This window comes from Haliotis cracherodii, unplaced genomic scaffold (genome assembly GCF_022045235.1).
Source record: "Haliotis cracherodii isolate W230 unplaced genomic scaffold, xgHalCrac1.p SCAF_11, whole genome shotgun sequence".
NCBI classification, from domain to species: Eukaryota; Metazoa; Mollusca; class Gastropoda; order Lepetellida; family Haliotidae; genus Haliotis; species Haliotis cracherodii.
The window spans coordinates 45648739-45664698 of NW_027266266.1; the positions used below are offsets into that span (position 1 = coordinate 45648739).

At 40.7% G+C, this 15960-nt stretch overlaps 1 protein-coding gene across 6 annotated transcripts in view; it reads right to left on the minus strand.

The window, feature by feature from the left end:
* The window catches only part of LOC139456549 (P2X purinoceptor 4-like), a 128225-nt gene that overhangs the window by 12108 nt on the left and 100157 nt on the right, over positions 1-15960 (minus strand). The window contains exon 11 of one of the 6 annotated variants that reach the window (XM_071238325.1): positions 7008-7122. The exons of the other annotated variants lie outside the window; for them this stretch is intronic. Coding sequence (XP_071094426.1) covers positions 7051-7122 — 72 coding nt within the window. The 3' untranslated portion in view covers positions 7008-7050. The remainder of the gene's footprint in view (positions 1-7007; positions 7123-15960) is intronic. 6 annotated transcript variants of the gene reach the window in all.

Genomic DNA, 15960 nt, shown 5'->3' on the forward strand with positions numbered 1-15960 from the left:
TACACAACTGATCTAAACATCCTACACAATGGATCTAAACATCCTACACAACCGATCTAAACATCCTACACAACCGATCTAAACATCCTACACATGGATCTAAACATCCTACACAATGGATCTAAACATCCTACACAACCGATCTAAACATCCTACACATGGATCTAAACATCCTACACATGGATCTAAACATGGTACACAACTGATCTAAACATCCTACACAACCGACCTACACATCCTACACAACCAATCTAAACATCCTACATATGGATCTAAACATGGTACACAACTATTCTAAACATCCTACACACAACCGATCTACTCATCCTACACATGGATCTAAACATCCTACATAACTGATCTAAACATCCTACACATGGATCTAAACATCCTACACAACTGATCTAAACATCCTACAGTCAGCAATGTTCCAGCCTGTACATAATCAAGTCAGGACCAGGCAAACCAGTGACTGAAAGTATGAGCAACGAAGTAGGGTAATATGAAATGGGGTTTAATGTCGCGTCCACTGACATAGTAACGTACTTGTTCATGTGTGTGTGTGTGGCTGCTTGTACTAGTCTGGACTGATGCTGATTTTATAGTGCTAGCACACTGAGATACCATGCCACAGTTGAACATGAATAGTCCACTCAGACACAGTATACTGACTCCCAGCCGACCAGTCCTTGTTTTTGCCCTTTAATGCCGAGTGCCATACAGGGTAACAACAAGTACCATCTTTAAACGTCTCTTGGCATGACGTGTCTGGGGATCAAACCAGAAAATGGGACCTGCGCTGCCCCGAATCTTCACAGGGAGACAAGCTTGAGGCATGGGGACCTATTCTACCCCTGAATCACCCCTGTGGACCGGCTCTTCCCTCAAATTTCAACAGAGAGATAAGACGGTTCCAGGGACCTGTTGGGGGCAAGAGTCCAATAATGTCCCGTTTCACGTAGGACTGTGGCTATATGGAGTGAGTGAGTGAGTATGGTTTTACGTCGCTTTTAGCAATATTCCAGCAATATCATGGAGGGGGACACCAGAAATGGGCTTCACACATTGTACCCATGTCAGGAATTGAACCCAGGTCTTTGGCGTGACGAGCGAACGCTTTAACCACTAGGCTACCCGACCGCCCTGTGGCTCTATGGAAGCAGGGTTCAACATAATAATGAAGGATACTACAGGACTACAATTAATGCTATGTCAACACAGTAATCACTACACTTAATAAGCCGTTTACTTCACAATACTGAAAACAAACATCCTAGAATGCAAGTATGGTTGGTGAACCAACACCAACAAGTTAAAACCAGTTGATAACATTGTCGACAAACCAGAACCAGACCCCGCTGTATAGTGTTGCATCATGATCATGTGGGGTGTCCTCGGGCAAGTGACTTCTCTGAAATATGCCTCTTTAAAACCCAGCAGTGAATTGGTGCCCGGTAGGATGAGAATAGTAATAATGTGACAGTTAACCTTCTATACTCCCCATGGAGCTGAGAATGAAATTATGTGCATACTGATCCATTGACCAGGGAAATAATGCAAAGTTCCTAACTGGAACTTGTTGCAATATAATTGGATTATTATTACTATTATTATTATCATTATTATTATTACAACAAATACCCGTGAAGATCTCCAGCAACCCATGTTTGTTGTAAGAGGTGACTAATGTGATCAGGTGGTTCTGCTTGCTGACTTGGTTGATGCACGTCATCGTATCCCAATTGCGTGGATCGATGCTCATGATATCAATCACTGGATTGTCTTGTCCAGACTCGATTATATACAGACAGCCGTCATACAGCTGGAATATTGCTGAGTGCAGCGTTAAACAACAAACTACAATATTACAACTGATCCCAGTTTGAATCCCAAATTCATCTAAATTATGATCCTTGGTTTGTTGGCACCATACATGAGATTGTGGGTTGCACCAAAAAGGTAAAAACAAGGGCTGTAGATGTGTGCGACCTGCATCAGTTCTGTCTTTCCTCCCGTTTTAGATGCCACATCATTTAAATTTTCTTAATGAAATGAAATTATAGAATAGATTCACTATCATCTCCCAATGTTAACACAGAGAGAATACAGATCTCTCCCATCATCAGACAGGTCGACATGACAAGCGCAACAGTGATTGAGTTTGGTTTTACGCGCTTTTAGCAATATTCCAGCAATATCACGGCCGGGGACACCAGAAAATGGGCTTCACACATTGTACCCACGTCGGGATTCGAACCTGGGTCTTCGGCGTGACGAGCGAACGCTTTAACCACTAGGCTGCCCGACCGCCCCGACAAGCGCAACAACTGACTGAACTATCAGTTCATCACTATTCACCATGGACGTGTTATCAAATAAATGAAAAATATATACTCCCAACAATGATCTGCTTTAAATTCATTTAGACGTCAAAGAGACATGTACCTTATGTCTTCAATACAACACCTAATAGTCTGTCCCCCACAATCTAGAGTGAGTAAGTGAGTGAGTGAGTGAGTGAGTGAGTGAGTGAGTGAGTTTGGTTTTACTCCGCTTTTTGAGCAATAATCCAGCAATATCACGGCGGGGGACACCAGAAATGGGCTTCACACATTGTACCCATTTTGGGATTCGAACTCAGGTCTTCGGCGTGACGAGCAAGCGCTTTAACCACTAGGTCACCCGACCGCCCCCACTATCTAGAGAATACATTTAAAAAGGGGTTCAACACTTGAATGATTGGGCAAGTCTACATTATCTTAGCTCTAGCCTGAAATTAAGGTTTATTCTGGGCTCCTTTTGGATTTTAATATTTCTAATTTGCAGATATACATTTTTGAAAATAACTTTTTATCTGGGAGCAAATGTCAGTTTATGACCCCATCTGTAATGCTACTTCCCTGTTGAAATTAAAAAAATTATTGCTAATTTACATACCTTGCCAAACAATGATCCTGGGAGAAGAACATCAGCAGAACATACAGAGTTCAAAACACTTCAATAAAAATATATGTTAGTCTTTGTGCTTTTTCCTTCGAAGCTTCATTGTATGAATAGAGTTATTCTGCATGTGTTTAAATAATGTTTTTTTATCTAGACCTGCAATTAATCAACTTTATGTGCTAACTATGCACTAGGATGACCCATTAAATGTTATTAATTGTTATTGTCCATCTCAACCATGGTATACAGACCCTGAGCCAACCCATTTTATTCCGTTAATGCCTAGTTCAGACAGGGAAACAGCAAGTACTATCATTCAATGTTTATTGGTATGACGTGACAAGTACCAACTTTCCACGTCTGTCTGCAAAGACTTAAAAACTCTACTACAAATTAGAGACTAGAAACGGTTCTAGGTCTTAATGTATCTTAATTCACTGGGTGGATTTCTGGTGTCCCCCAATGTTATATTGCTGGAATATTGCGAAAAGTGGTGCAAAACCATACTCTTTTATTCACTCACTAATCCACTGGGACCATAGTGACTAAGTTTTCTCAAGAGTGATTTTGCCATCACCATGAAACACAAGGTTGTTGAGAGAAATCATCTTTCATTCAGATATTTTCCGTAAGTTGCAGCAAATGATCCTGGAAACACTACACCCAGAAAAAGGTCGCTCAACGAAAGATACTGTGCACCATGTCAAGTTAACATGCAAGTTCATGGAAATTGTTGCAGCTGCAGACATTTAAATTGATGAGAAGTATGGATCACCTATCACTGTGTTATATGAAACAGACTTGATAGAAGAAAGACACTCATTGAGTTAAGACACCAATGTCGGTCATGATGCCAGTTATCCCAATATTAGGGATTCAATGCAGTGACTACAAAAGTAGTCCAGGCCATGAGTACCTGTCAAGGATGCAATGTGAAGAGACTGTCTTGGTTGCAATGTGAAGAGATTCTGTCTTGGATGCAATGTGAAGACACTCTTGTCTTGGATGCAATGTGAAGAGACTCTGTCTTGGTTGCAAGGTGAAGAGACTCTGCCATGGATGCAATGTGAAGAGATCCTGCCATGGATGCAATGTGAAGAGACTCTGCCATGGATGCAATGTGAAGAGACTGCCTTGGATGCAATGTGAAGAGACTCTGCCATGGATGCAATGTAAAGAGATCCTGCCATGGATGCAATGTGAAGAGACTGCCTTGGATGCAATGTGAAGAGATCCTGCCATGGATGCAATGTGAAGAAACTGCCTTGGATGCAATGTGAAGAGACTCTGCCATGGATGCAATGTAAAGAGATCCTGCCATGGATGCAATGTGAAGAGACTCTGCCATAGATGCAAGGTGAAGAGATCCTGCCATGGATGCAAGGTGAAGAGATCCTGCCATGGATGCAAGGTGAAGAGATCCTGCCATGGATGCAATGTGAAGAGATCCTGCCATGGATGCAATGTGAAGAGACTCTGCCATGGATGCAATGTAAAGAGACCCTGCCATGGATGCAATGTGAAGAGACTCTGCCATGGATGCAATGTGAAGAGACTCTGCCATGGATGCAATGTGAAGAGACTCTGCCATGGATGCAATGTGAAGAGACTCTGCCATGGATGCAATGTAAAGAGATCCTGCCATGGATGCAATGTGAAGAGACTCTGCCATGGATGCAATGTGAAGAGACTCTGCCATGGATGCAATGTGAAGAGGCTCTGCCATGGATGCAATGTGAAGAGACTCTGCTATGGATGAAATGTGAAGAGATCCTGCCATGGATGCAATGTGAAGAGACTCTGCTATGGATGCAATGTGAGGAGATCCTGCCACGGATGCAAGGTGAAGAGATCCTGCCATGGATGCAAGGTGAAGAGATCCTGCCATGGATGCAATGTGAAGAGACTCTGCCATGGATGCAATGTGAAGAGACTCTGCCATGGATGCAATGTGAAGAGACTCTGCCATGGATGCAATGTAAAGAGATCCTGCCATGGATGCAATGTGAAGAGACTCTGCCATGGATGCAATGTGAAGAGACTCTGCCATGGATGCAATGTAAAGAGATCCTGCCATGGATGCAATGTGAAGAGACTCTGCCATGGATGCAATGTGAAGAGACTCTGCTATGGATGCAATGTGAAGAGACTCTGCCATGGATGCAATGTGAAGAGACTCTGCTATGGATGAAATGTGAAGAGATCCTGCCATGGATGCAAGGTGAAGAGACTCTGCTATGGATGCAATGTGAAGAGATCCTGCCATGGATGCAAGGTGAAGAGATCCTGCCATGGATGCAAGGTGAAGAGATCCTGCCATGGATGCAATGTGAAGAGATCCTGCCATGGATGCAATGTGAAGAGACTCTGCCATGGATGCAATGTGAAGAGACTCTGCTATGGATGCAATGTGAAGAGATCCTGCCATGGATGAAATTTGAAGAGACTCTGCTATGGATGCAATGTGAAGAGACTCTGCTATGGATGCAATGTGAAGAGACTCTGCCATGGATGCAATGTGAAAAGATCCTGCCATGAATGCAAGGTGAAGAGATCCTGCCATGGATGCAATGTGAAGAGATCCTGCCATGGCACCTCTATTCTCGATAGACGTATCTGGATGGATTCTGATGAATCAATATTTGCCGATTACTGACCAAATGCATATTTTCAGTCTCATTGCAAATCATCAATCAAAGGCTTCCACATATCTTAAACCTGTTATGTCTCAGTACTGTGAACAAATTGGAAGTGATTTCATGGCATTTGGTTTTCTAACCCAGCAATTCCTTTTGTGCTTGTGTTAATTAATAGATGTGAGCTTAAGTTGTGTGATGGGTCTGGGGATGCTTGCTGCATGGGTATATATCGTATAAAGCATTCCTTCAAAGGTTTGACAAAATTAGGTTTCTGCTTGCATAAATCTAGAAAACCAAGACTTTTCAATGATTTCATACCAGTTCCCAATGTCCTAAAATAGAAAGCCAAGACTTTTCAATGATTTCATACCTGTTCCCAATGTCCTAAAATAGAAAGCCAAGACTTTTCAATGATTTCATACCTGTTCCCAATGTCCTAAAATAGAAAGCCAAGACTTTTCAATGATTTCATACCTGTTCCCAATGTCCTAAAATAGAAAGCCAAACCTTTTCAATGATTTCATACCAGTTCTCCATGTCCTAAGATTTCATACCGGTTTTCTATGTTCTAAGAGAAAAAGCCAAGACTTTTCAATGATTTCATACCTGTTCCCAATTTACTAATATAGAAAGCCAAGACTTTTCAGTGATTTCATACCGGTTCTCTATGTCCTAAGAGAGAATAACAGCCTTCTCTACTCCAGTAAAACAATATCTACTCTACTGTATAAACATTGCCTCCTACTTGTATATATATTTGTCAACCGATCTTTATATTTATCACTTGCTTGGTAACGGTGTTAGAACCTACACCAAAACGTCGCTCTTAATTGTAATAAAGAAGTTGTTCATCCATAAATTCTTATTCTTACTTAGATTTCATACTTGTTCTTAATGTCCTAAAAGAGAAAACCAAGACTTTTCAATGATTTCATACCTCTTCCCTATTTACTAATATAGAAAGCCAAAGCTTTTCAATGAATTAATACCTGCTCTCCATGCCCTAAGAGAGAAAGTCAAGACTTGTAAAAGATTTCAAACCTGTTCTCAATATCCTAAAATATATTTGTACATCTCTTTACCCAGTCAATGGTATAAATGAACATCAATCTGACATTACTAAATTGAACAAAATTTGACCATTTGTGCAATCAGATGAAACAACAGTGAAAACAGCAGGAAAACAACATCATAAGCCAATCGAGCTGAAAGAAGCACAGAGGGATAGATACAAGATCTTGAACACTGATAAATATTCAAACAACCGTCAAAAGCACAATCATAAACCCACCATTCAGAGATTGAGACCTTGAAAATGACAGACGAACAGACACACAAGTAAACTAGCCACAAGAGGACCAAGCACAAACTGGTGAGAAAAAGCGAGTGAGTGAATGAGGGAGAGAAATAAAGAAAGAAACCAACCTGTATTAGTAAAGAAAGAGGGAACGAAGGGAGGAATACGTGGTTAATCTTCTTCAGTCATTGTTCCGTACTGGAACTGTCCTGCCTTACGGTTGGGGGAACCTACTAGCTCCACCTGGGAGAAGACAAGGGAAACATTACAAGGGAGGTCACTCTCATACTCAGCTGAAACATGCTTTAGCAATTTACTACATCAACAAGGTCATGTCAAGGTCATGTCGAGGTCATGATCAGACAAGATACGCAAGGAAATACATTTTACAGTACGGAATACAAGGGTTGAACAAGACATCTACAACAGAGGGATTTACACTAATTATTGCTTTTGATCTATCAATATGTTTTTGTGTGTTGTATAGCCTAAATGTCGAACCCAGAACAATACAAATGAACCAGAGGTCCTATAGAACTTGGTGGTAAGATATCTTGAGTATGTGACACATGGAAACACTACCAATGATTCTGCTGAGTAATTATTGTGTTCGCAATGCTCGACAAAAAGAAAGGAAAACTTGTACATGTATCATACTTCTTAATATAAAAAACTCATGACTTTGCATTTGTGGACAAGCCATTGCTCTCCGGCATACTTGGCAGGGGTATGTGTTCTTGGTCATCCCCTTCACCTGGACTCTGCTGAATGCTAAAGCCAATTCTGTATTGGAACAAAGGCCCATTCTGTGTAGGTACAAATGCATGTTGTGTGTGGGTATAAATGCATGTTGTGTGTGGGTATAAATGCATGTTGTGTGTGGGTATAAATGCATGTTGTGTGTGGGTATAAATGCATGTTCTGTGTGGGTACAAATGCATGTTGTGTGTGGGTATAAATGCATGTTGTGTGTGGGTATAAATGCATGTTGTGTGTGGGTATAAATGCATGTTGTGTGTGGGTATAAATGCATGTTCTGTGTGGGTATAAATGCATGTTCTGTGTGGGTACAAATGCATGTTCTGTGTGGGTATAAATGCATGTTCTGTGTAGGTATAAATGCATGTTCTGTGTAGGTATAAATGCATGTTCTGTGTAGGTATAAATGCATGTTCTGTGTAGGTATAAATGCATGTTCTGCGTGGGTATAAATGCATGTTCTGTATTGGTATAAATGCATGTTCTGTGTGGGTACAAATGCATGTTCTGTGTAGGTATAAATGCATGTTCTGTGTAGGTACAAATGCATGTTCTGTGTAGGTATAAATGCATGTTCTGTGTAGGTACAAATGCATGTTCTGTGTGGGTATAAATGCATGTTCTGTGTAGGTATAAATGCATGTTCTGTGTGGGTATAAATGCATGTTCTGTGTAGGTACAAATGCATGTTCTGTTTTGGTACAAATGCATGTACTGTGTTGGTACAAATGCATGTACTGTATTGGTACAAATGCATGTTCTGTATTGGTACAAATGCATGTTCCGTATTGGTACAAATGCATGTTCTGTGTAGGTACAAATGCATGTTCTGTGTAGGTACAAATGCATGTTCTGTGTGGGTATAAATGCATGTTCTGTGTGGGTATAAATGCATGTTCTGTGTGGGTATAAATGCATGTTCTGTGTAGGTACAAATGCATGTTCTGTTTTGGTACAAATGCATGTACTGTATTGGTACAAATGCATGTACTGTATTGGTACAAATGCATGTTCTGTATTGGTACAAATGCATGTTCTGTATTGGTACAAATGCATGTTCTGTGTAGGTACAAATGCATGTTCTGTGTAGGTACAAATGCATGTTCTGTGTGGGTATAAATGCATGTTCTGTGTGGGTATAAATGCATGTTCTGTGTGGGTATAAATGCATGTTCTGTGTAGGTACAAATGCATGTACTGTTTTGGTACAAATGCATGTACTGTATTGGCACAAATGCATGTACTGTATTGGTACAAATGCATGTTCTGTATTGGTACAAATGCATGTTCTGTATTGGTACAAATGCATGTTCTGTGTAGGTACAAATGCATGTTCTGTGTAGGTACAAATGCATGTACTGTTTTGGTACAAATGCATGTACTGTATTGGTACAAATGCATGTACTGTATTGGTACAAATGCATGTTCTGTTTTGGTACAAATGCATGTACTGTATTGGTACAAATGCATGTTCTATATTGGTACAAATGCATGTTCTGTATTGGTACAAATGCATGTTCTGTGTAGGTACAAATGCATGTTCTGTGTAGGTACAAATGCATGTTCTGTGTGGGTATAAATGCATGTTCTGTGTGGGTATAAATGCATGTTCTGTGTGGGTATAAATGCATGTTCTGTGTGGGTATAAATGCATGTTCTGTGTGGGTATAAATGCATGTTCTGTGTGGGTATAAATGCATGTTCTGTGTAGGTACAAATGCATGTTCTGTTTTGGTACAAATGCATGTACTGTATTGGTACAAATGCATGTACTGTTTTGGTACAAATGCATGTACTGTATTGGTACAAATGCATGTTCTGTGTAGTTACAAATGCATGTTCTGTATTGGTGCAAATGCTTGTTACATGTAGGTATAAATGCATGTGCGGTATTGGTACAAATGCATGTTCTGTGTAGGTACAAATGCATGTTCTGTATTGGTACATATTCATGTTCTGCGTAGGTACAAATGCATGTTCTGTGTGGGTATAAATGCATGTTCTGTGTAGGTATAAATGCCTGTTCTGTATAGGTATAACTGCATGTTCTGTGTAGGTACAAATGCATGTACTGTATTGGTACAAATTATGCATGTTCTGTGTAGTTACAAATGCATGTTCTGTGTAGGTATAAATGCATGTTCTGTGTAGTTACAAATGCATGTTCTGTGTGGGTGTAAATGCATGTTCTGTGTAGGTATAAATGCATGTTCTGTGTAGGTACAAATGCATGTACTGTATTGGTACAAATGCATGTACTGTTTTGGTACAAATGCATGTTCTGTTTGGTACAAATGCATGCTCTGTGTAGTTACAAACGCATGTTCTGTGTAGGTATAAATGCATGTACTGTATTGGTAAAGTCAATCCAGTGATTGACATCAAGAGCATCGATCTATGCAATTGGTATACAATGACAAGCATCAATTAAGTCAGCAGGCCTGACCACCCAATCCTGGTAGTCGCCTCTTGTGACAAGCTTTTTACGGCAAGCATGGGTTGCTGAAGACCTCTTCTTACCCAGATCTTCACAGGTTTGTATTGGTACATATGCATGTTCTGTGTTCGTACAAATGCATGTCCCGTATTAAATACAAAAAATCTAAAACTATCATCAAAATCAACATTTGAAAGAAGTGTAACATCATTGACTGTTCATATATATAAAGTCCATTCCAAAAATTCTTCTCTTGAAATAAATTTTCCACTTCTTTTCTAAAACATCATAGTATTATTACTTCCATGGCCTTTACCATGAGCCAACCTGCGTCTAAAAGAACATCTGACTGTGTAAACTTAGCAATGCACACCGAGCTGGGAGTCAATCAAATAACTGCAAGCATTTCGGAGATGTGTAATTAGATATCAAGGATAATCATCAGGATCAAATTAGGTTTTATTCCTATTGCTAACGGCAACCAGTTTGTTTTGATCATTGTTCTGAAGCAGTTTAAAGTTTTATTTCAACTACATTTGAATCATTTCATGCCAACTATCAAAGTAGCACAGACTTTGTCACCAGACATTTCCCCCTGCATAATGAGACATTCTCTGTTCTAAAAGTATACCCTTACTGACAGTTTTTGTACAAATCGATAAGAACTTTATAGCCCAAGGCTCTGAAGCGTACTCGAATTTTCTGGAATATTACACTAGATCTGAAAGGTCATACATGATGAAAAAAGAAGGTTTAACAATGTATCCAAGATTTTTGCACTTTTATAGCGATGTGTGTGTGCTACATGAGCTACCATGACGCAGTTTAACATGAATACTCCACTCAGAAACAGTATACTGACTCCGAGCCGACCAGTCCTTGTTTTAGACCCTTAATGCTGAGCGCCAGGCAGGTTAACAAGCACCATTTTTAAACGTCTTCTGATATGACCCGTCCGGGGATCGAAGCCTCGACCTCCCTCTCTCCGGGCAGAGGCTCTACCACTAGACCACGGGGGTGGTCCCTTATGTTCCGATCTAGGGTGCTATTTCTATTCTGTTTCGTAATAGGGGCCAAGCAATACAACTACAGCTACGGCTACAACTATAACAATGGCAACATCTACGATAACTACAGCTACAACTACAATTACATCTACCATATGAATATTACAACAGACAAAATGTGTGGCAGCTACAGTGAGTGAGTGAGTGAGTTGGGCTTAAGGCTACTTTGAACAGTACTCCAGGTATATATCAGGCATGTCAACTTAATGTGGGAGGAAAGGTTGTAGCTACAACTACAACTACAGCTACAACTACATCTACCACAACAGACAAAAACTAAAACATGTGGCAGAGAGGCTTGTGTGACTTACGAATAGCAATGTATTACCTTCTCCCATCATGCATTATCATAAAGGTCCTCCTCTTTATTTCCAGGGCTTGCATTTCAGTAAACCTACACTACCTCCTGGATCCATTCCTCGTTTCTAACGATCTCAAATTACAAGCTGCTGACTGTCATTAACATTTTACAACCAATCAAACACTGAGATAAGGAAAAAGGAAATAGGTAAGCGAGGTAACTCACATTGCTTAGAAACCAAAGCCACTGCAGTTTTCATTGTCATAAATGGACCCTTCATAAAAAAAAAATCAATTTTTTTTTAAGGCTTTTCTTTTGTCAGTCAAGTTTTCAATGTTGAATTTCTCAACAACCTTATCAAAATCGGTTACAGGCCGGCAAAGCCACATTTCGAAAATAGATAGCCCAAATTGATGTGGCTCTCGCGGCAATGGTTATGGTTGCGTGATTGTATAATGTGGCTCTGGCGGCTATGCTGTCAAAACATGCTTTGTGATTCTAACAGGTTACCGTATATAACAAAACAAGTCTTGTTTTCTCAATTTTTATACAACAATGATAACATATTCATCAAAACTTTACATTGATGAATATGAATAGCATATGAATATCATAATGGATTTAATGTCATTACTGCAGATGAAGGAGGTCGCCCACGTGGTCGCCCACGTGACCACTGGTATGCCACCCTTCCAGGTGAGTGTTGGTACGGTGGCCTTGGTTTTCGAAATGGTTCCAAATCTCTGGCATGAAGGCCCCTCCTTGAACTAAACTGGTTGTCACGTAGTCCATGAAGGCAGTCACTTTAGGGCCAGCAGGAGAGTCAGCAATGGCATCAAGCCACACATCATCCACTTTGTCACGAGGTACTAGAGGGAGGGCAGCAGCTCTTCTCACCAGCTTCTTCACCTCCTCATCTTCCTTATAGTCCATCACCAGACCTTCTTTCTGCACCACGCTTTGTAATTTAAATGTGGGACACTCATTTAAAGGTATCTCTAAAGAACACCACGCTTAGTAATTTAAATGTGGGACACTCATATAAAGGTATCGGTAATCAGATTAATTAATTACCTGCTAGAATAGGTGAAATGCACTCAGCTGAAAATGTGGCTTTACCGGCAATAGCCATTTCTGAAATGTGGCTCTCCCGGCTAGACACCTCAAAATCAGTGGGTCTGACCACCATGTTGTTGATATCACTAACCCGAGGTTATGGTTGTTGCGTAACTTGCATTTTGATTGGTCAGTCCCCTAGACTGTGTATTGTAGCAAATCAAATTGGCTAATGAGTGAGAGAGTGAGTTTGGTTTAACGCCGCTTTTAACAGTTTTCCAGTTACATCACGGCGTGTCAGCTTAATGTGGGAGGAAAGCCCGAAGTGATGCAGGTCTCAGACGTTTACCACTTCGGTGAAACCCACGAGCACGGGTATGGTGCTGACAAACCTAGAAACATAATCAAGCGAACCGGGACTCAAACCCACAATCATAGGTTTCTGGCGTGCCCAAGGGACGTAACTCTGCACAGCGAATCGCAGCGCCTTAGACGACTGGTCCACCCGTGCCCCCAAATTGGCTAATGAAAATCAAGGGCAAGTAACTTGAGATCGAGAGATCCATGGGAAAGGATCTAGTGAAGGTTTACTGCAATATGAGGTCTTGAGATATACAGGATGGATACAGTCATGACACAAGGCACTCATCCATGACACAAAAAACTACAATGTTTTGTTTTAGGTATACAAATCCCTTTCTCATTGACAAGGGAAGATAACTCTAAGCACACTTTAGTTGGACAGCAAAATGTCCCTTTATGACCCTTGCTAACAATTGAAACAAATTCCAAAAGATTACAATTGGAACTCTTTCACATTTTACTCAAGTCATATCTTGTCTAACTACACTTCAGGGTAGACAACTATAACCACACTTCAGGCTAGACAACTCTAACCACACTTCAGGGCAGACAACTCTAACCACACTTCAGGGCAGACAACTCTAACTTCACTTCAGGGTAGACAACACTTACCACACTTCAGGGTAGACAACTCTAACAACACTTCAGGGTAGACAATTCTAACTACACTTCAGGGTAGACAATTCTAACAACACTTCAGGGTAGACAATTCTAACTACACTTCAGGGTAGACAATTCTAACTACACTTCAGGGTAGACAACTCTAACAACACTTCAGGGTAGACAATTCTAACAACACTTCAGGGTAGACAACTCTAACAACACTTCAGGGTAGACATTTCTAACCACACTTTGTGAAGCCCATTTCTGGTGTCCCCCGCCGTGATATTGCTGGAACATTGCTAAAAGCGGCGTAAAACCATACTCACTCACTCTAACCACACTTCAGGGTAGACAATTCTAACAACACTTCAGGGTAGACAACTCTATCTACACTTCAGGGTAGACAACTCTAACCACACTTCAGGGTAGACAACTCTAACCACACTTCAGGGTAGACAATTCTAACTACACTTCAGGGTAGACAATTCTAACTACACTTCAGGGTAGACAACTCCAACAACACTTCAGGGTAGACAACTCTAACCACACTTCAGGGTAGACAATTCTAACCACACTTCAGGGTAGACAATTCTAACTACACTTCAGGGTAGACAACGCTAACAACACTTCAGGGTAGACAATTCTAACTACACTTCAGGGTAGACAAATCTAACAACACTTCAGGGTAGACAATTCTAACAACACTTCAGGGTGAACAACTCTATATACACTTCAGGGCAGACAACTCTAACAACACTTCATGGTAGACAACTATAACCACACTTCAGGGTAGACAACTATAACCACACTTCAGGGCAGACAACTCTAACCACACTTCAGGGCAGAGAACTCTAACAACACTTCACGGTAGACAACTCTAACCACACTTCAGGGTAGACAACTCTTACAACACTTCAGGGCAGACAACTCTAACAACACTTCTGGGCAGACAACTCTAACTACACTTCAGGGTAGACAACTATAACCACACTTCAGGCTAGACAACTCTAACCACACTTCAGGGCAGACAACTCTAACCACACTTCAGGGCAGACAACTCTAACTTCACTTCAGGGTAGACAACTCTTACCACACTTCAGGGTAGACAACTCTAACAATACTTCAGGGTAGACAATTCTAACTACACTTCAGGGTAGACAATTCTAACTACACTTCAGGGTAGACAACTCTAACAACACTTCAGGGTAGACAACTCTAACAACACTTCAGGGTAGACAACTCTAACAACACTTCAGGGTAGACATTTCTAACCACACTTCAGGGTAGACAATTCTAACAACACTTCAGGGTAGACAACTCTATCTACACTTCAGGGTAGACAACTCTAACCACACTTCAGGGTAGACAACTCTAACCACACTTCAGGGTAGACAATTCTAACTACACTTCAGGGTAGACAATTCTAACTACACTTCAGGGTAGACAACTCCAACAACACTTCAGGGTAGACAACTCTAACCACACTTCAGGGTGGACAATTCTAACTACACTTCAGGGTAGACAACTCTAACAACACTTCAGGGTAGACAATTCTAACTACACTTCAGGGTAGACAAATCTAACAACACTTCAGGGTAGACAATTCTAACAACACTTCAGGGTGAACAACTCTATATACACTTCAGGGCAGACAACTCTAACAACACTTCATGGTAGACAACTATAACCACACTTCAGGGTAGACAACTATAACCACACTTCAGGGCAGACAACTCTAACCACACTTCAGGGCAGAGAACTCTAACAACACTTCACGGGAGACAACTCTAACCACACTTCAGGGTAGACAACTCTTACAACACTTCAGGGCAGACAACTCTAACAACACTTCTGGGCAGACAACTCTAACAACACTTCTGGGTAAACAATTCTAACAACACTTCAGGGTAGACAAGTCTAATAACACTTCAGGGTAGACAACTCTATCTACACTTCAGGGTAGACAATTCTTACTACACTTCAGGGTAGACAACTCTATCTACACTTCAGGGTAGACAACTCTAACAACACTTCAGGGCAGATAACTCTATCTACATTTCAGTTGATGATGAATAGTATTTTCATTCATGACACTTCTTTTCGAATATTTTTAAAATGCAAGAGCCATTATTACCAAGAGTTTCAGTCTCATAAATCAGATCTTTGACAATTTAAGGGCAACTCGAACAAAATTTAGCTGTGTGGCAAAATCTTTATGCCCTTGCCCAAGTCTGGAGTAAAAATCCATGCAAAAATTTTGACTTATTTATATGATACATCCTCATACTGATAATTATACATAATGTTAGATGTGTCAGTAACAATTATTGTGACACACACATACATCCTCCTCCTCAGCTATGATTATCATGATCATATGAAGGAGTCCCTCCAGACAGGACTACTAATTGTACAGGGAGAAGCTGATATGGCAATGTGTATGATGCTAAGAGTGACAGTAATGTAAAAATGAACAGCTGTGCAAATATAATGGC